We start from the raw sequence: 22,519 nt of genomic DNA, 5'->3' as shown, positions 1-22,519 counted from the left end.
AATTGGGGAAATTCTAGTCAGCTCCATCTGAAGGTGACATCACAGCAGGCACAAGATCCTTTCTGGTACCAAAGTTTACTGTCTCCAGAGTAGAGTGCATTGCTGTCACTTCCCAGAATCCTTGCCTTCAGGGACAAAGCACATATCACATACAAGGTATTCAGCCTTGTCTTAAAAGACTGACCAGAAAAGATCAAAGAGAAAGCACAGGTCTCTTGGGTTTTCTCTCTGCCTCCACTGTTTCCAAAGTTAAAGTAGCTAATATAAAGAGGAAGTTCACTACGACCAAGCACATGACATCTGGGAACAGGCAAACTGGTAGACATACACGAACAAACTGAAAGGGTGACAGGCTTCGATTCATGTGAGCTCTCTAGCCCTAGAGGAACAGATTACACCAAGTAGGAAAACAGGAATTTATTCACTCACAATTTAGAAACCTAAAAGGCAAAACTAAAGATGTTAGCTAGCCATGCTCCCTCTAAGGCTTTGGGGAAGAATACTTCCTGGGCTCTCCTGGTTTCTGGTATTTCCCACCAATCCTTGGCATTACTTAGCTTGAAGCAAGAGAATACATTCTTCTGCCTCCATCTTCAAGTAGCCTTCCTTTGTGTCTTGTCCATGACTATAAATCTGGCCTTACAAGAACAGCATCCATTGGTCCCAAGGCTCTTGATACTGAATCTTGGCCTCATCTTCACCTGATTACATCTGCACTAAGGTTTTATTTTTTTCCAAATAAGGTCACATTTGCAGGTATCAGAGGTTAACTTTCAACATAACTGTCGGGAAGACACAGTTCAGCCCATAACAGTAAGTTGTGGAGACCTCAGTTTGAACCTGAATTTTGGTCCCATGTTCATTGTGTCAAAGACATAAACAATACTAAGTTCCAAGTCATACAACATGCATGCTTAAATAATGAAAGAAATTGGCATGTTCCAATATAACTTTTCCTTGGGAGGTAGGTTCCCCAGCTGCTTAGACATCCAAATTCCTTCCTTCTTACCGCTCCAGCTCCTTACAGATTGGGTTTTAGCTTTATATTTCATTGTTGTGAATCACAACATGGCTACTGAGATGTCAGCTATTACATTTATGCTCAGGACAAGAAGACAGAAAAGTGGGAAATACTATTCCCTCAAGAAGCTTCATTTGTTATTCCTAAAGGTAAGCCATCCATGGTAGATTTTCCTCTATGTTATAGTGTCTCCAAATTGATCTCTGAAACCCATTAGACCATGTGTGATGAGATGGGTCTATACCGCCTTTCCTGACCCAGGTACTTCTCTGCTAACTGAGGGTACTATTGCAGAGCTGAGGCTAACTAATGAACTGAACATCATCTGAAGTAATCCAAAGTGGTATGTGCTTTTAATCACAATACTAGGAAGGTAGTAACAGGAGGAGCCCTGGGACCCAGTTTATAGATGCAATGAGAGACTCTGTCTCAAAAAAGAACTCAAGGTGACAGTTTCTGAGGCACAGCTCCCAAGGGGTCTTCTGGCCTCCATGTTCAAGTGCACTCACATAAACCTATACACATATGAAAAAGCACACACATGTTCAAGCACATACAAAATGTAAACTATAGCCTTGTTGGTAAATAGCTTAATCAAATTTATTTATGAAGAGACAAGTTTACTTCTTTGGTTAGTTTTTAGCCAAATGATGCCTGATTTCTGGGACAGCCTGCTCAAAAACATTATTATAGAAGGCCCCTTATCCAGGTGAGATGGCAGGGCAAACAGAAGACTACATCAAACATGGGAGAGGAGACCTTGCCCAGATACTGAAGTACTGAAAAGACCACAGTTATGAAGTAACTCAGTCCCTCTCCTATGACACCTTCCCTTGTCAGTCCTCAGCCCCCCCCCAAGGTCGGATATGGTGAACACACTGTGGTGTTGTATCACTAATTAGCTGCTAAGTCAGGATCAGAACTTGGTTTTTAGCTAATATAAGATGATGGTAAGCTAATTACACTGGACTTTGAGGAAGGCTGTAGACAAACCTCAACTATTTTTTCCTGTTCTCCTTCTGTGGAGCCTCTGTTCAGATCTGAGACCCTGGGGACCCAGAGGCACACTGTAGCCATTGAACACCTCTGAACTGGTTTTATTTGCTGGTCAATGAGGTGGTCTGCTGCTATTCAGGGAGTCCCACAGTAGTCCTGTGGAAGCCAGCCTGATTTATAGTGACTTCAGAGCTACAGAATGACTCCACCAGAGTCTCCTTGAGGGCCAAGCGACAGGGCAGAATGGAATCAGTGTGCAGGGAAGTGGGGGAGAGATGATCTAGAACATCAAACAAAATGCAGAGGTTGCCCAATGCTGGAAGATAAACCAGGACTGTCAACAAGAAACAGTCATTAAGCAACGGGGAGCCAGCAGGCTGGGAGTCTTCCAATGCCAGCATTTTGTAAATCATTTGGTGGTGATTTTGCTGACTGGCTTGGAGAAAGTCAATGATATAAAACAGTAACTCATGTCTGGAAGAGGGAAATTCATATCTGATTAACAGTCACTCCAAGTTCTCTTCATGGAGGAGAAGGCATAGTGCTGTATGCTTTGCTATAAGAAATGCAAAAAATTGCAAACTTTAGGGTGGACTTGGTGGGAAGGTAGGACCTCCTGGGGAGAAGGGATTGGTTCTGTGAATCTCAAGCTCCGGGTCTTTGCAGGCCCGCCCATGTCTTACCTGAACTCAGGCAACCCAGTTTGACTTAAAGCGTCCAGTTCAGATAAATGTCGTGTGCTCCATTGGAAAAGCATCTCAAAGGACACTTGGGAACTCCAGCCATTGTGTGACTGAGTAGCTTATTTATCTCAAAGTCCTGAGTCACCAAACCTTAAAGAACCCTGGGTCAACATGGTCAACCCCATTGCTGCAATAGGAAATGAGAGTAAGCACAGGATGGAAATACAGACTGACACCACAGGTTCTCAGAAAGCTGAAGCAGGAGGACTACAAACCTCAGGCTATCCTGGGCTATGGAGTGAGATCAGAGTCGGCCTAGGCAACTGAATGAGGCTACAGCCCAGAGTAATAAATGCATGTTATGGCTGGGACATAGCCCTAATCGGTAAAGTACTTGTGCAGCATGCACTAAGTCCCCCAGGCTTGGTCCCCAGAAATATATAAAATGGATGTAGTGGCATATGCCTGTAATCCCAGAGCGAGGAAGTACAGCAGGAGGACCAGGAGTTCAAAGCTACATTGAGTTTGACATGAGCCTGAGATATGTAAGTCACCCACTGAACAAACAAGCAAATGAATAAATAAAGCCTGAGGATCAGTTTAGCAGGAGACCATCTACCTAATGTATGCGTGAGGCCCTAAATTCAATCTTTCATACTAGAAAAGAGGATAGATAGCTCTCTGAGCAAAAGGTGACCATCTTTCTCATCTTACGTATTTTTCAGCATCAGCACCAATATGTCCATCACACCCTTCCTTGTCTCACAGTCCCACAGATCAGTGAAGTGGGTATCGAGTGAGGCTTACATCAAACCTCCTAGATCAAACTCTGACTTGGCCCATTTTTTGCTATCTGACCTGGCCAAATGATTTCAACTCTCTGGTCTCCCATTTCTTTATCTATAAAATGGGAATAAAACCAGCCATGGGAAATGATCCAGACAATTCATATAAAACTCAGTGTAGTGCCACAGAGAGAACAGGTGTTGGGCAAGTGGGCTGCTATCACCTCCCTGCCCTGGTCTGTGTTCCTGGTGTCAATTTGGTTCTGCCTGGCAAAGTGTCCAACTGCCCAAGCTTTCGGTCTGCCTGATGAGCCAGGTCTAATGGTCTCCAGCTGCTGTGATGGCTAGCAGTCAGGGTTGCTTCTCGGGGGACAAGGGAAACTGACCTAACAACAGAGACACCAACCGGGAACAATCCAGTAAGCATCAGGAAAAGATACAGCAGGCATGGTGCAGCAGGGCAATACATGCAGTTTGGGGGAACAATATGCTCTTGCCCTCCTAAATCCCTCAAGCAACTTTTAGCGGAAAGCTTTGCTCGTGGTTTAGATGTGAAATGCTCCCCACAGGGTTGTGTGCTTGGGTGTTTGGACCTCAGCTGGTGGATCCATTGTGAGAGGTGGGGCCTAGCTGGAGGAAGCCAGCCCTTGAGGAGTGAGCCTAGACCCCACTTCTCTGTGTTTGCGCTGTGTTTGCTGTCTCGCTGAGATATGAAAGATGGAGAATCCTAGCAGCATGCTCCCCTACCATGGAGCCAGCCGTGCCAACACATCTTCTCCAGTGCAGTGGACTGTATTCCCTCAAACCATGCACCAAGAGAAACCCTCCTTTCAAGTCACTCCTGTCAGCTATGCTGTCATAGCCCCAGCAAAGGTTGCTGATACAAATTTCAACCTCTTTATCAGCCAGAAGTTTAACAGGAACCCAGAGGGAAGGCAGGGCAGCAATGGATTTCCCTGTGGCCATAGTTTTCTTTCTACATTACCTCATTTTGTCCAAGGCACAGGCATTGGCTAAAGGAGAATGAAAAGACAACGAAGGGTCCCAGTCTTGAGAAAACAAAATCCAGATACAGGGATAAACAATGGAAAAGGTGTGATCTCCCAGAAATGACTCGTTTGGAACCTTTACGGAGCATCTTATAAATGGGTGGTTTATATGCAGTCATAGAATTTTCTAGAATATATCTGCCAGGCTTTGTTAGGATGGAGTTCTACTCTATCCTTGCAATGTCCCCAATCCTAAGGACATGTTAACTTTCTTTGTTTTCACAGTCTTGCTTTAATCCACATCCTTCCTCTCCTCTGGGGACTTATGTGTCAATTGTAATACATAACTGTCACACCCTCACCTGGTTAGGTTTGGTCTTTGTAAAGGTCACTGGAAGCAATCATTAAATCCACTGGAAACCCCCAGACTTTGAGGTAGCAAAACTGAAGTAATATCTCTATTTGAAAACAAAAAACAGAAGACGTTAGCTTTTTCTATGGAAAGAAGTTCCCCTCTGCTTGTCTGAATAGATCCTGCCTCAAATGGCCTCTTTAAAAATCTGTGAGTCTCCACAAGAAAAAAACAATAGTCAACTTTGCAAAGGAGAAGGTGAAAAGGGAAGAATTCATATTTACATTTTAAGAAAAATTGGGATGGTGATTTGAGTCTTCATGTTCCTTTTGATCCTATTATATGTTTAATGGCCAAGACATCCAGGAAAGAACTTGAGTGCAACACAGCAGTTTTAACATTCAAGGGAGCAGATGAAGTGGCCACAATTCTTGTGACTGAATGAGAAATTACCCAGCTCAGCCCTGCCCAGGGCAACAGGACTGGATTTGGGTCAAAGAACTAAATTTCAGATCAGAAAAGAGAAGTAGCATTTTTTGGGGCTAGCAAGTAGATAATGATGACAATAATAATTCTGTCTGATGAAAGATTCGTTCCTTAGCCCTCACTGCATTCACTGAAAAGACAGTCAGTCAGAGGGTGAATGTCTGGGCTCAGCAAAGTTGGGCCGCATTCCCAGACCCTCTGAGCTTTCCAATGGGAACTGATAAAAATCAATTAAGAAAGGATGCTGTTCTTTGCTACTGGACCTCTTCTGTGTCTAGGTGTTTATACAACTGATGGATGGCCCAGCCTGGTTGGGAAGTTCATGGAATGCTTCCTTGAAGAATTTCCTGTGCTCTGGCTCCTCTCAAAATGCTTGCATTGAAAATCAGAGAGGGAAAAATATAAGTGAGTCTGTAGGACAGAGCTGAAGATATCTAAGCAGGGAGCAGGGCTTAAGATATGCTGAAAAGTGGAGCTCACTGGCAGTTTTCCTACTCAATACCATCTCCATGACCATGCACATGCCTTTTGTATCTGGGCATGAAAACACATCAGAACCAGAAACCAATATGTCTATATGATTGTATCTTGAGAACCAAAGGAGGCTGGAGTTCATGTCAGCATTCAGAGACATGATAGAGATAACCACTTGACAGAGAGACCAGGCAAGCATCATCAATAACTTACTACAGGCAGCTCTCTTGCCAACTCAGCCTCAAGAGTTCCCTCTCACAGAAGCAAAACACAAAGACCTATAAACTGTGCATCTTTAAGGAGAATCCAGGAGCAGTTTGGGAAGAACATGCTGCCCATTTGGTGGCTGGTACAGATCTCAAGATTTGAGATTGATTTTTAAATTTGGAGCCATGTAGTGATGGTGACTGTAGGTAAGTTCCTCCAGCAGTGACTGGCTGTTTCACAGTGATAACCCCTCTTTGCTACAGCTTTCCAGCAACATGTCAATCAAGGAGCAATATCCTCAGGGGTGAAAGCCAGACCACTTGCTTGCCAAGGGTCATGTGTTGCAGAGCTGAGAGGAATGAAATAGGCCAGTAAGAATAACTTCAATAGGTGAAAATCTACAAATAGTTCAGAGGCACAGAGTGCCAGGCAATACACACCACCTTGAGGACCTGTGACCACATCTCTCAAAGGACTTCCAAGACTTCTCAGAACTTGGATGGTAACCACCACCTCCATTCACTCATTCTGATTCTCTGGAATTGAATTCAGGCTTTGAACCAGAGAAGGAATTTGAACACACCACTGACATCTGATACCACTTATAAAATATACTTAGATGACCGTGTGCCAATTGCCCCCAAGGTCACTCTGAGGTTCTCTTAATAAACTAGGGGGGGTCAGGAGCACGCACCACCTCTTCATCTCCAAAGTTAGCCAAGGGTTTTGATTTAATCTATTTGAGACCAGAAAGAATTGGCCTGGAATCTGGGGCTCTATAAGTAGGAACATACTCTCCCCAAGTTGCAGCCCTGGGGAACATTGGAAAGGGCTTTTTTGTGGGGTGAGGGCAATCTGGTTCTGTGAAATGCAATGTGCCCCCTGCAGGCTAAGGCTGGGTATAAGGGCTAGGGCAGAGTTGTCTTTGCTGAGCATCTGACTGTCTGTGTTTGGAGCTTGGAATGCTCTTTGAGAAACGTCCCAAGTCAGCCAGGATCTTGGCCTCTCCAACCTAAGTCTGCCAGCAGTACTCAGCCCCCAACCTTGCTGTGCTTGTACCACTTAAACACATCTTCAAAGTTTACTACTCAACAGTCTGACCCTGAGTCTGCCAAAAGTCTAGTTGCAGGATTTAGAGACTGGCTGCTGCTGTTCTCTGCAGAGTATCTGTGAGCAAATGGCAGTCATCAAACCTTCCAGCCAGGGCCATCCCAAGGACCAAAGTGTCAGTGGATAAGTCTGATCTGGGAAAACTCCCTTCTTCCCCGTGTTACCTCCCTCTCCCAGCTCCCTAGCTTCAGAACCTAAATCAAAGGCACTGTGGCATTTCAGAGGACAGCACTGAAAAACTTTCAGCGGGATGACCTGGGATATCATCATTCCTGGCTGAAATTAACTTTTGCCTTTCAGATTTCTGCAGGAGCTTGGATTCAGGGAACATGAAGGGTGGAGGTACCAAAGAAAATACATAGCATACCACAACCAAGCCAAACCAAGCTTGACATTTCCAAATTATATTGGCAAATGCATGCTTTCACAAATCATTTGTTCTGTCCTAGAGATGAGAAAGAGAGAGAGAGAGAGAGAGAGAGAGAGAGAGAGAGAGAGAGAGAGAGGATCAGGATTCAAATATCCTAACCCCCGACTAATAAATTGTGTCATTGGGATGCAATCTTAAATCCTCTTCAAAAAGTCTAACGTTATTTATGTTAACACGCGCACCAACACCTCCAAGCCAAAAGTTGTAAGGTTGGTAGTCCCTTAATCAGTTCCACCATTCCCTGACCCTGGGTGGTTGCAGAACTCAGGGTTGAGCTCACAGCATCCAGTTCCTATAGATGCATCTTACAGGTTTGGGGGGTCGGGGTAGGTAGGGGTGCACATCTCTGAATATGGGCCAAAGCATCACCTTGGCTACTTGAGCCCAACACCTCCTCCTCCAGGTTGGCCCCAAGCCTCTCCGATGCCGCTTACCTGCAGGCGCTCAGTAGCCGGCTGCCACATCTTCCAGCCTTGGGGTTTTGGCAGCAGAGACGCAGGAGAGACTCTAGATTGTGCTGGGAAGAAGGGGCCACTGTCCCGCTGTCACATCTGGGGTCAACGTCTGCGGGCTGAGCGTCCTGGCTCTGGCTACAGCCGGTGGGCACAGGGGCTGTGAAACAGGACGAGGTGGCGCTCAGCTGCCGGCAACTTGTGGGCTCCGCTCCGGCCGCCAGTCGGTGCGCAGCTCAGACGATTGCGCAGCTCCGCCCGGGCCCCAGCTCCGCGGCCGCTCCCTCCTCCCCCCGCCACCACCCGGACCTGCGCGCTCTGAGCATGCCCGGGCGGGCGTCTGCAGGGGGGAACCAGCGCCCTGGGCTGTGGGGTCTGCACCCAGCAGACCCCCAGCAGCCAGCAAACCCTGGAGAGGGACCAACACAGAGTCAAGAAGCTGGTGAAGCCCCTACGTTGGAAGGCAGCACAAAGTGGCTGGGAAGAGAGTGATGCCCCACCGGGTTCCTTCCAGCAGGAATCTCTAAATCACTTGGGACATGCATGGCTTGATGCTAGGGAGACACTTCCATCCCTTAGGTTAACTGAGAGCCGGTTATACTCCACCCGCTTCTCTAAGTTCCTGAGATATGGTGGTGCTCAGCAGAGGACAAGAGCATTCCCCTCTCCTGAGCTTACATTGCATGAGGGAGGAGGAAAGATTCACTGGAAGTAAGTACGGGGAAGAAAAGCAAAAGGGAGAAAAGCAGAGGAGAGGGTCCTCAATGGGGTCTTTGGAAATGTCTGCAGGAAGACTTGAAGATAAGAGGCATTTACATAGCATGGAACTCTACTGGATAAGGGACCTGGAAGCCTGAAGAGAGAAGCCACCACATTCTATTCACCAACAACATCCATCCCCAGATCTGCCAGGTGCCATGGGGATACCATAAGGCCCTCCCAGATCCTGAGGTCCCCAGGCTAGGGCTACTCTTCACAAAGCGCCTATGCAGGTCTGCTCTCCTCATCCTCTGGGCACTTCTGCAAGATCAGTGGGACTATCCCCAGAGTGTCAGTGGGACTGAGGCATGTGGAGGTTGGGTTACCTATCCAGGTCGTAAGGCCAGAGATTGGCATGAACAATGCACTCAGATGACATGGAGGTAGGAGTTCCTGGCCAGGAATACACCTTGGGACACAAATCCATCTAAGATAGGGGCTCTGGGGGCTGGGGGGTGTAGGATGTGTAGCTGGGTCTGCAGCTGAGAAAGAATGTGGGAACAAGACATGTGCTGAGGAGCTTCTGGGACAGAAGAAATAGAGGGGGGGTGGAGAACATGGCCCCAGCTACTGCGAGGGAAGGTCCAGAGGCCAGCAGGACCAATGTGAACACACTGTGAGACCTCACACAGCCTAAATAGAGAGGGGGGGATGGAGAACATGGCCCCAGCTACTGCGATGGAAGGTCCAGAGGCCAACAGGACCGGTGTGAATACACTGTGAGACCTCACACAGCCTAAATATCCATGTGAAGCCAACATGAGCTCCTGGGCAGGGAAGAACGAGTCCTCGCCCTCGTCCTGCACGGGGGGAGTGCGTTCCACAGAACGAAGTAGTCCAGAGTCTATTCCTCAACTGGTTAGATGCCCCATTTCCCAAGGTGCACAGAGCCATGTGACAAAGGCATCTACTATTCAGACCCAAGGTTCCAGACTTTTGGATCTTGAAGTCACTATATGATATAAGTCCCAGGTAAACTCAGCACCACTTAGCCAATGACAAAGCCACAGGGTCTCCACAAGGGGGTCTTTATATCACCAGATACCACATGTTTCTGCTGCTAATTTGGACCATCTCAGCCCTTCTTGAGCCTCAGATCTTTGCTCTGGATCAGACTTAAAAAAAAAACTGCTCACCCCACATAGGTAGGTGCCTCAGCAGGTGTGGAAATGTACCTTTTGGCTTTGCTGATGACTCTTGTCCCTGTCATTTTCAGATGAGAAGTTTTTTCCTTTTTCTAATAACTAGTTCCCCTACATACTCTTAACACCTAATAAAATAAAACCCTTCTAATCTCCTACTTCTCCTTAGTCACATCCCCAAACTGAAAGAGATGTCCTTCATTTAATAAAACTTAGCAACTCCTAATGTACACATGAAGCCCCTCCAGCAACTAAAATAGGAATCTTCAGTTGCCCAGGATGTCTTCAGACAAGCTTTGAAACAACCCTTAGTTGCAGATACTTTCATAGGACGGGGGGGCGGGGGGGCGGGGGGGGATGATTTTGTTTTAAATAGCAGTGGGATGAGATAACAGCCTAAATTCAAATCGCATTAGAGCATTAAATCCTGTCTTCTCACCTCCGAATGTAATTAATTGTTATGACTCAGTAATGCCGCCTCTAGTTGTGAGCATGGTGCTATTTAAAGAGAGACTTCAGCTTTCAGCTCAGGGAAGAATGCTCTCAGTCACCACCAGGCCTTACTTAGTGAAGCTGAGGATGTATTTATACCCAAATCACATGTTCCAACTTCTCCTAGGAGGTGAATCAGGAAACTGGGTAACTGGAGAGAAGAGGGGCCAGATATGAGATGGTGGAGCCGGACAAAAGGGATGACTCCCACTCTTAGGTTTTCCAAGTGTTCCCATTCAGGAAGAACCTGCAGAGGAGGGTGAATGAAACAGAGCCATCTACTGGCCAGAGTTGGGATGTGCATATAGGTCCCTCCCAGCAAGGCCCTGGTACTTGAAGCTAGTCCATTAGGATCATTCAGAAAATGCTCTTTAAAGGGGCAAACAGGTTTGTTCTTGGCAAGGGATCATTCCCTGAAGTATGCAAAAGGTGCTTGGATTCTGTGAGGGAAAACATAAAATACATAAGTGTGTGCCTAATCTCCTGTATTTAATCGCTGCCAATTATCTAAGCAGGTCTAATCATGTAGTTGAAAACAAGTTCAAGGAAAATGACGAAGGGGAGAAAAAAAGACATGTGACACACAAAATCATTACAAACACCTTAGCATTTTTACTAAACCAAATTCTATCTAATTCAGAGTTCTAAGCCCTAATCTAAGCAACCTAGATGGTCACATCAGGATAATGATGAAACAACATACCAAATATGTCTAGCATACCAAAAATGTGTTAAAATACCATGCAGTCACTAAGACCATGGCTGTGAAGTGTGGGAGCAAAGAAGTATTTAGAATTTATGTTTTTAAAGTAGGCTAAATAAAATGCATAATTTTAATACATATATAAAATATATGTGAATTAGAACAAACCTTGGAAATAAGCTAGGACAAGAGGAAGACTCAAATTGAATCCTGGCCTTTGAATCCCTTTCATCTCTAGCAAGTCTTTCAGAAATCTGTAAAGAGTAATAATATGGTCCAATACTTAGTATTATAATATATAACCTGCCCTGCCATGGTAGGTATACAGAAAACATCAGTTTGTGTCCCTTTTATAGTTCTTTCCCTTTTTGTTACCGGGGAAATAAGATCCTCATGAAGTAGCCCATGCTTCCCTGGGTTAAGTCATTCCCACTTGGAATGTTTGTAGATTTCATTATTCCATTTATTTCTCAAGTAAAAATGACAGGCCCCATGAAGGCAAACTTACGGTTCTAATTTAAGCCGATGCCCAGGGAGGATGGTTGTATATTTAGCAGGAGTGAGTATAAAGAAAGCCCTTCTTGGGGCTTCATTGACCTTATTTCCAAGTTCCTAAGACCATGGTAGTTATTAATTTTTTTTAAAAATCAGAAAATTCAGGAGCTAGAGAGATGTTTCAGCAGTTAGGAGAATTTGCTGCTCTCCCTGAGGGTGTGTCCAGCTCGCAGCATCTGTATCTGATAGCTTGCAACTGCCTGTAACTTCCACTCTAGGGAACCTGAGGTCTTCTTCCAGCCTCCTTAGGTATACTCACACAGATGCCCACATACACACATACATAGAAACTAATCTTTAAAAAATAAGATAGATGTATTAAACCATTAACACTTCCCTGTAGTGACAGAGCCACTGGCTTTTGTACCCACATTAGTGGAGGGTGTTTATTGGAATATTAACATGGTCCTTTCTTCCTTTAAAAGGAGACATTCCTTGTTCATCCTTTCAAACTTGGTTAAAAACTAAGGACTAATTAGTGTGCATGCTGAAACACAACTACTTGTGATTCCCTTGTTCTCGAATCAGTTTTAATTATTTGACAGGTAATCTCCAAAGGCGGCCACAGGTCTCTCTCAACCCAGAGAGCCACTTGCCTATTTCTCCCATCAAGAGGTAGAGCCGTGTGTGTGTGTGTGTGTGTGTGTGTGTGTGTGTGTGTGTGTGTGTGTGTGTGATGTGATATGTGCCTATGTGAGTGGAGGCATGTATGAAAGAGTCAGAGGGAAGCCTTACATTTTGGTGTTCCTCTTTAACTATTTTTAAGATAGGTTCTATCTTGCTTGCTGCTGTGGAAACGCTCTAGGTGCCTCTCCCCTTCCCCATGTTCTGAGGATTTTTCTGTCTCTACCTGCCCCCTTCATCCCCTTGTAGGTGTAGACTGGGATTACAGACTCATGAGCTACTGTGTCCAACTTTTCATGAGTTCGGAAGCATACTCAGATTGTCATGCTTGCTCTCTCTCTCTGAGGTGGAATCTACCCAGCCTCCTTCATTCTGCCATGCACATGTGATTTAGTTGGCTAGCTTAAATACTATATGCATGAAACATCCAAACGTAGGGCCCCAAAGACCTGGCAGCTTGGCTCTCACCTCTTTGGAATCTGCAAGTAGATTGTAAGGAAGCCAAGCAAGCCTTTTAATGATGAGAACCACAGAGGGAGGCCAAGACAAAAGGGAGCACTCCTCGCCAAACACATGTATAAATTCAACTTAGAATACACAGCTCCAGCTACTAGGAGACAACAGCCATAAGAGTGACCCTCAGGCATGACAGCATAAGAACTGCTCAGCTGAGACCATCCCAAGTTATGACATAGAATCATGAGCACAAAACTCAGGGAGGTTTGTCAGGTGGTGAAAGACACTCCTGGGGAAAGCATCACCAAAAGACTTTCCCATTAATCCTCACAGCCGTCTCAGCATTCCCAAGCAACCAATAGAAACAGAAAAGAATCATCAATAATTGAAGCCCACCTGAAAGACTCTTCCTTTCCTGGCTCCGTTATGCTCTGCCAAGCATCCTGCATCCACACTTCCGTCCTAGTCTCTAATCTGGAGGGTCAGGCTCCCAGGTCCCACCAGTTTAACTGTCTAACAAGTTACTCCTAATGAAGATGGTAAGTGGGCTGAGCCTTGGCCAGAGAATGGACAAGGAGAATTTCATTTCTGGCATGATTTGCCATCCATGTGGTATTATCTGCTCATTGCTTCTCCAGCTGCCTCTGGACAAATGACCTGTCTGTGTTAGCCAGCCTTCTGTCATGCAACCAAAATACCCGAGCAATCAACAGAACAAAGACTTGTTTTGGCTCATGGTTTCTAAGCTTTCAGTCTGTGGTCCCTGACTCTATCATTGTTGGCCAGAGGTAAGGGAAAACATCGTGGTAATAGGAGAAAAGTAATTGGTAGGAAAGTGTGAGGTCCAAACTCTAATGCCAAGAAAGACAGAGAGCTATGGGAGGCTGGGGAGGAGAAAGTGAAATCAAGAAGCCATAGTTAATACATACTTTATTCACTCAAGACAAAGGCTGCCAGACAGGCAGCTGCCATCAGGCACCAAGGCAAAAACTAGTACTCGCAGGCTACCTCCAGTTGGACACAGTTGCATGCAGATTTGGCCACAGGGGCCTAGAAACAAACACATACAGACACAGCCTGCAAAGGTGAAGGTAAAGCCTTAGACCTTCATAGTCGCAAAAATGGCACTCTGCCAAAGAAAGTTATGTAACAGACTGCATTGCTGTTTATTTGGGGGGTTCCCTGAACATCCTGTGTTGGCCATGTTTTAGCAGACTCATTACGGGTTGTTTTATCAGAGTCATGTTGCCTGAGAATAAACTGGCCCCTGCATTCTTCTGTTCCCTACAAAGATGCACCTCACCTCATACAACCAGCAAGCAATGCAAGAGACAGAAATGGGGAGGAAATAAGATATAGCCTTCAAGGTCAAGCATGCGGTGACCTATTTCTGCTAATCACTAACCACATAACAGCAACTACGAGCTTATTGCTGATCAATGGATTCATCCACAGAGGAAGTTGACGCCTTTGAATAATCTAATTACTTCTCAATAGCGCCACCATCTGGGGACAAAACAAAGCCTTTGATTTCCTTTTATACCTAAACCTTAACACCTACTGGGTGGATAAATAGGACTTCGGCAGTCAGACAGGACCAAGTTGGGAGTGAACTGGAGAACACTGCTTTGATTTGCAGAAATCACATGTAAACCGGAAAGGTCACTCTTTTCCCTCTTTCTCTATCATATCTTTACCAACTGACACTAAAGACATCCCCACAAAAGTTGTGTCATGCTACATGTTAGACTTTCCCCCACTTATCCATTCTCCATCTGAGCTGATTTCACACAGAAAAAAATCCCTTTGCTTCTATTTTTTCTCTCTTTCTTCTCACTCCCATCACTAAAGCCAAGAATTACTGATTCCAAAACCTGCAAGAAATGTGTTGGATGTGACTTGTAGAAATAAAGCTGTCTAGAGAAAACATCTCCACATAAGAAGGATCCTTCCTGACCCTTAACATTGTCTGAGCTCGGAACTGCTGCACTTCGCCCTGCTGTGAAGAACTGGGTCTGGCAAAAATGGTACCCCTGGCTAGACAGTCCCTGCTCTCCCTCCCAAGAGCCACAAATGTATTCCAATATAAAAAGTAGAAGGGGAGACGAGGAATGCAGCTCAGTGGTAGAGCCCTTGCCTAGTACTTGTAAGGCCCTGGGTTCAAGTCCCAGCTCTGAAAGCAAACAAACAAACAAGCCTTATAGGAGATAACCTCAGTGAGCAAAGCCTGGGCCTGAGAACAAGAACCCGAATGAAAGTCAAGTTGGCGGGCAGCACAGTGTCAACTTTGCCTCCTTTGGGGGCGCAGTTGGGATTTCTGGAGCTGACTGGCTAAATTAGCCAAATAGGCAGGTTCTGGGTTCAGTGAGAGACGATGCTGCCTCAATAAGTGTATATGAAAACCATCAAAGAAGACACCAGATGTGTTTGGCCTTCATATGCACACACACACCACACACACATACTCACACACATAGCACACAAACAGCACACACCCACATACACAAACAGTCCATACATACATACTTATGCAAAAAATCATCATATTTTTATCAGAAGGAGGTGGTTTGTGAAAAACTGATAGCCTTGTGGATAACAGATAACATTCATCTTCAACAAAGTCTATATCTGGGCATGATGCTCAGGCACCAGAGAGGAGACTGAAGGGAAGTGGTGGCTCCATGGATTTGGAATCAGGGTGCCGCTGCTGCATGTGTTGGAGAAAGACAGGAAAATGCTGCTGGCGACTAACGTGACGCACAAGGGACAGACAGACTGCAATGGTGATGCACACCTGTAACCCCAGAACTCAACAAGCTGAAGCAAGAGGATCAAAAGTTTGAGGCCAGCCTGGGCTACATAGGGAGTCCTAGGAAAGGTAATGAGACCCTGGGTTCAGTGAGAGATGTCTCAATAAATGTATAATATGGAGAATCATCAAAGAAGACACCAGATGTCTTTGACCTCCAAATGCATACACACACACGCGCACGTGCGCGCGCACACACAAACACATGCACACACACATACATAGCACACACACATGCACACGCACACACTCACAACAAAAAGAAGCAAACAAAACAAAACTGAGTCTGCAGAGTTTCTCATCTGTGCAGAACCCCCCCCCAAGACTTCATGATGAAGAGAATGGTGTCCCAGGGGAGGATGAAGCCACCACTCCAGGTAATGCTTTGTCAAATTTAAATCCCAAATGGGGAACAAAGTGACATCCTAGGACTTGGGGACTTTGGAGATACCAATATATGCATAACCTTGGGTCTCCTGCGCCTGAGCAGCTTACAAAGCTGAGGATGGACCTGATATTTGACTCTAAAGAAAGTGGCCCTCTGACCACACAGGACTGACTCACAAGTCTGTAGCAGAAGATGTCTTCTAAGCTAATGTTTGGTAATATTTAGGAATTGAACAACACACATTAAATAACTGGTCGCTCAAATACAAAAGCAAAAGGCAAAATTTAGACATTTTTTAACTTCAGGAATAAGCAGTAACCTATCACCAATGTTGTATGCAACAATAACAGTAGAGAGATATGTGACATCCTCAGAAAATACATCTAGATTTGACCCGTGGTGGTGGTCAAATCCCAGCACTCCAGTAGCAGAGGCAGACAGATCGTAGCCTGGTCTACAGAGCAAGTTCCAGGACAACTGGGGCTATACAGAGAAATCCTGTCTTGAAAAACCAAAAAAAAAAAAAAAAAAAGGATATCTAGATTCTAGATTCCATTTTCTAAACCTCCCTCTTAAGAATCTAAGAAGGGAAACAAGAAAAAAAATGAGTGGGCTGCCTGGGACTCTTTCATGTTACCACTTAGAATATAAAATGTCACAACTACTTCAGAAAATAGCTTAGCAGTTTTCCATAACACTGAACATATGCTTGTCATATGACCCAGCAATCCCACTTCTAGGTATTTACTCAAGAAAAAGATGAGAACATATGTCCACACAAAGCCACAAGTATTTATAGCAGCTTTATTCATCGATGGCCAAATTGGAAGTCACCCAAGTGTGAATAATCAAGATATAAACGACTCACTATGTCGTGGTATATCCTTACAGTGGAATAGTTCTTAGTGGTGAAAAGGGAGAAATGGCTAGCCTATGCAACAACATAGGTAAACTTTAAAATTATTGTATTGAGCAAAATAGAAGCTAGACACAAAGGCCTATTAATGAAGGGGCTCTAGCCAGTCTGAGCATAGCAAACATGACTCTGGCAGGCCTTGATATTCTCCCCTATTCCCTCTTCCTTGCTAAAAACCATTAGTTTACACTCTTAAAGCTGCCACCAAGGTCTATTCCCTTTATTGGGCCACTTCCTCCCCCTGAGGCTCACTACCAAGGTCCAGCTATCAAAGTATTGAAGTTCAGCAATCAAAAGCCCCCTTGTGGCTACTCCAATTAACCTGTCCAATCAAAACTAAACACCTCATTCTAACACAGGATTTTCCCTTTTACCTTTATAAACTCCAATTTCCTATAGGCCGCATTCATCTCCTCTCTACCCAGAGGTAGTCCTTTGTCCCTCCAGGAAAATGTCCCTTCCTTTCTCCCTCGTCCTTTATCTCCCTGTGTTTGTCTCTAATTCCCTGTCTTCTGTCCCTCTGGAGCAAATAAATCTCCTTTGTGTTGAGAATTTAGTCTTGGGTATCTTGCACCAAATCCCATTCCCTTCGATTATGCCATCCCATTAAGAATAAATTCTTTTAAGGGTAAAGCTTATGAACATGCATATAGGGAGAAGCTAACTGTTTCTAAGGGTTGGGGAGTGTTGCCAGCTGGTAAAAAATGGAAATGGACATGAAGGAGACTTCTGGTGTGACAGGAATGGCCTACTTCTTTTTTAAGGTTTATATCTTAATATTTATTATTAATGTGTATATGCTTACATCGTGTGTGTATATGTGAGTGTGCGCGCATGCACGTGTGTGTGTGTGTATGTGTTTAGGGTTGTGTGTGCTTGCAGAAAACAGAAAAGGGCATTAAATCTCTTGGAACTGGGTTTATGGGTGATTGCAAATCATTTGCTGAGGGTAGCTGGATCCAAACTTCAGTTCTCAGGATAGAGCATCAAGTGTTTTTAAGCACTGAGGCATCCCCTCCAACCCAGAAATGGCCTGTCATTTGACTACGGCATCAATAAGTCAAAACTCATTAAAATTTACACTGGAGACATTTTCTTTAAATGCCATGTCAATCATGCCTTAATGCAGCACATGTTTTTTCTAAAAGTTCTGAAAGCTGTCATACCTATGTCCAGTCTCTTTGGATCCTACTGCCAAGAGATGGCAAGTTAGGAAAGTACATACCCTGCTGCAGAGATCTCCCTGCTGCAGAGATCTCCCTTCACTACTCAGAAGACGTAAGGATACTTACTCCTTTACACAGAGTCAGGAAAGGAAACACTTGGACACCCGTGTGGCACACTGGAGTGTGACATACACATCTCCCATAGATGAAAGTAGAATTTACTGTTTCCCCGCACTGTTACTGTGTTAAGAAAACAACTGCATGGCCACAAAGATGACTCAGTCCATAAAGTGCTCGCTGCTAAGCCTGATAGTCAGAGCTCAATTCCCAGAACTCATTCACAGGTGGAAGGAAAGAATGGACCCCACCGATTGTCCTCTGACCACCACAGGCAAGCTGTGGCATGTTTGTACCTACAGAGACACACCAAGTATACAAACAATAAAAAATAACACGTGCTGACCTTTGAATTTTAAGCATCAGGGTCCACTTCTTTGTAGGCACACAGATAAGCAAACAACGTGTGTGTGCATGCGTGTGTGTGTGTGCGTGTGTGTATGTGTGTGTGTGTAGTTTATACAGAGACATGTATTGATCTAAGGACAAGTATATGTTCTAAGAGATATACCATAAGTAGGTCTTATGATGGCACCAACTTCACTGAATATAATTATATTAACACAGATGGCCCAGGTTAGATACATAATACAGCTTCTGATACAATCTGGTATGAGGTGTGCCTTGGGCTGTGACTGTCATAACACTATAAATTATATTTCATAAGTCATATGTGTTAAAATAATAATGAAACAGTATATAACAGTAAATATACTCATTTATTTTAGTAATATTGTTTTCAAGTAGCTTAACTATTATTCTTAATTAAATGTTGATGAGCTTTTATATTATTGACAGCAAGAATGTTTATGCATATTTCATCAAAAACACATTGTGCCATGGCATGTGACAATGGACATTATAACTCCATTTAATCTCATGGAGAGAGAGACAGAGACAGAGACAAAGACAGAGAGACAGAGACAGAGAGAGAGACAGAGAAAGAGAGAGAGACAGAGACAGAGAAAGAGAGAGAGAAAGAGAGATGCAGTCCATTACTGGCCCAAACTTCTTTATGTGGCATGTATACACATTCAGTTTGAGTCCTGCCCATCCCCACTTCCTGGACACCTTTGTCCATGGAGAAACCCAGGTCCAGAAGTTAGGTGGTATTTCCAGTACCGTCCTGGTTTTATTTCTCACAGATAAAATTAAATTCACACTCTAGGTAAAGAACTGATTGAAAATAATCGACAGGTCATATATTCCCAATTAAAGTTAGAATTGCAGCCTGATTATTCTTGGTGGAAAGTGTGTTTAGGGTAGGGTTGGTCCCGTGGGTCAGTAATGAAATACAAAATGAAGTCATTCACTTCAGCCAGCCTCCTTCATAGATCACTGGTTTTTCTGCTTCCTCGAACTCAAAGTTTCAATCCATTTAAAAAGGTTATAAAATCAGGCTAGCAAATCATGGTTGGTCAGTACTGTAAAAAACAATAATTACCTCGGGTAGAAAAAATAGAATTGAAGATATCAAGGTGCTCCACACACAACAAAACTTTTAAAGTATTTGTTTTGGCACTGTGTGTGTTTATGCGTGTAACATATCATGATGAAAAATGTATTCATGTGTGTCATAAAAGCTGCCTCATTCCCATTATCAAATACCATTGAAAAATACTTTCAAGGCCAGGTTTAGGGAGCACACTTTTAATCTCAGCACCTACAAGGTAGAGACGGGCAGATGTTTATGAGTTTCAGGCTAGCCTGGACTATAAGTATCAGGCAAGCCTGGGCTATATAGTGAAGGCAATGGAAGGAAGGAAGGAAGGAAGGCATCTTTCAAAACACTATTCAGGCAGTCAAAAATTCCCATTGTCTATCTCCAAATGCCCTACGCCCTCCCACATAGGCACATATGTGCATGAACACACACACACACACACACACACACACCTTGGCTTCCATCTTTTCTATAACTTCAAAAATAATTACATCAGTAGTAGGAATAAAGAAAGAGTCTATGGAAGAAAATTATGATAGAGGAAGAAATAATAAAAGTAATTTTATAGTCAAAGAAAAATAACAAAAGGAAAGAATCTATCAAACTATCATGATGGCTTTTTCTGAAGAAGGTTCATAGGTGATTTTTAATTGTGCTTTGACTGTCTATGATTTGACAACTTTCTAGTAGCTAGGAGCTGGGACTCCAAAATCAAGCAGATATGTTCTCATTTATGATTCCTGAAACTCTTCAGAAACCAAATATTCCCAAACAATCCCACTGTATCTGGAAGTAAACAAAACATTCTGTGCTTTTAAAATTTTTAAAAATATTTCTATGTAAGATTTCATTCTCTTCCACTAAGAACACATTATGAGATTAAGCAATGGTCTCTCCATGTTCCCACTAAGACAGCTGCAGTCACATTTGAGAGTCCCTCTGGGACTTTACACATAGCTAGACATCTTCTTGCTGTGGGATTTTTTTTCAGCAAATCTAAATTAAAGGCTATAGTGATGATGTTTCTATGGATTTACTCTGTGGTGAATTATTGACCTTAAGAACCTAGCTTCAGGGTTGATGTCTGTCATGTCATACTTTTGAAGTTCTAACCCCTCATCACAAATGCTCATTATTAAAGACAAGAGCACATAATCAGGGTCCAACTTTCTTCTCTACAATATATTTCACAGTGAGTTTATAAACCCTGTGTTTCTTGTCCCCCAGACAATCAGTGTCCTGTGATCTCATCATGAAACTGAGGAAGATCAAGAACTTTAGACTGGGATGATGTTGTTTTGATGTGTTCAGAGTCTAGGATTAGGGACAAGCCCCAGCCTACTACTCAGTCACCAAGGGACTTTGACAACATCATTTAACCCCTCTCGGGTTCATTTCAGCATCTTTGAAATAAGTGATCTGGGCTCCTTCACCTCCAAGCTTAGTTCTAGCTTTAATTTTTATTATTCTATCCTTTGGCTAACGATCCTATTAAAAGAATATAATGTGACACATCAATAATGCTAATGGAATTAATTTCTTAAGTCTTGTGACTCTTCCAAGATTTTCCACCATCATTTGAATCTATTTTTAGGCTAGAAGTAGCTAATGTGGTATTTGCCTCTTAGGGCTCTCCAAGTACAGTGTGTGGAAGGAAGGGTGGAGAAGGGTAAAAGTTAAAAGTATGGGAGTAGAATTTGTGTTATTTTAGATCATAGCCTGTTAGGATATATATATATATATGCATGTATCACTAGCATAGATGGATGGTAGATTATGGAAAGATAAATGATAGATGATAAACAGATGATTATGGGTCAATAAATAAATGAGATAGATAGATAGATAGATGGATAGATGGATAGATAGATAGATAGATAGATAGATAGATAGATAGATAGATAGATAGATAGATAGATAGATATCTGATGCATTGGTGTAAGACAGGTAAATCATTTAAAAAGGAATTAACATTTCATCCCACAAACTGCTTGAAAACCTGACTGCCATGTGGCTAGTAGTGGTACCAGTCATTTTAACAGGTTTTTCTGAAACTAACTAATTCCAAACACGTTCAGAATGTTGTCTGTTTTTTTTAATTAATGACTCGGTTTCTATCTACTCTGTGGCTTTTCCCAGGTGATTCCCTCATCTTTGACCCTCATTGTTGCCCAATACTTACCTACTCCTCCTCCAGACATGGCTTCAAAGGATAAGGAATGGACTCTAAAACTCACCTGGCAAGCTCATGGTTAGCTAGGGATAGACCTCTGGAGTGCTCAGCAGATATATTGCAGCAAATAGAAGTCAAGGTTAAAGATCAGAATGTTCCAGACACTGAGCTACACACAATGGGTATATATACTATCTCATTATTCCCATCAATAACTCCAGATATTTTGTGTGTGTTTTGTATATATGTTCATGTGTGCACGTGCATGTGTGCTCACATGCGTGGAGAACAGAGGTATCTTTATCAGTTGTTCTTTACCTTATCTTTTGAGATAGAGTCTCTCAATAACCCTCAAGTTAGGCTTGCTGGCCAATGAGCTCTAAACATCTTCCCATCTCTAACCCCCACACCACACATTCTAGAATTCCAGAAGCTTGTGATCATATCCAGATTTTATGAGTGCTGGGGATTTCAACTCAGGTCCTCATGCCTGTGGGAATTTTCCCCAAACCCTCCAGGCACTATTTTTTATCTCTATGAAAAATGAAATGGAAACAACTCTATAGACACACATCCAATGATCCAGGCTTTAAACTCTGCTCTGCAGTCCCCAAAGCATACACTCAAGACAGATAAAGGATAAGGCAAGGAAACTGGCCCAGCTATACAGTTCTGGGGTTCTTCTCTAGGATCTGCACACCACACCCCTGCCACAGGTGTTCTTTGTCTTTGTGAGTTCACTCCCTCTATGGCTTGGCACTGCCCACAGAACTACGTCACTTCCTGAGTG

The 22,519-nt window shown here is 43.7% G+C and overlaps 1 protein-coding gene across 5 annotated transcripts in view; it reads right to left on the bottom strand.

Moving 5' to 3' along the window:
* Positions 1–22,519, bottom strand: part of Pid1 (phosphotyrosine interaction domain containing 1) — a 294,006-nt gene that overhangs the window by 223,122 nt on the left and 48,365 nt on the right. For 2 of the 5 annotated variants that reach the window (XM_040753184.1, XM_040753185.1), the window contains one exon: positions 7,968–8,145. The exons of 1 other annotated variant lie outside the window; for it this stretch is intronic. Coding sequence is in view for 1 of the 4 variants with exons in the window: in XM_040753186.1 (XP_040609120.1) it covers positions 7,968–7,997 (30 nt within the window). In the remaining 3 variants the exon portion in view is untranslated. Of the gene's footprint in view, positions 1–7,967; positions 8,249–22,519 lie in introns of those variants that run through there. 2 more of the 5 variants (XM_040753183.1, XM_040753186.1) reach the window with 2 other exon arrangements.

Source organism: Mesocricetus auratus, unplaced genomic scaffold, assembly GCF_017639785.1.
Source record: "Mesocricetus auratus isolate SY011 unplaced genomic scaffold, BCM_Maur_2.0 Super-Scaffold_100010, whole genome shotgun sequence".
NCBI lineage: Eukaryota > Metazoa > Chordata > Mammalia > Rodentia > Cricetidae > Mesocricetus > Mesocricetus auratus.
This window is presented reverse-complemented; position numbering and strand designations above follow the sequence as displayed.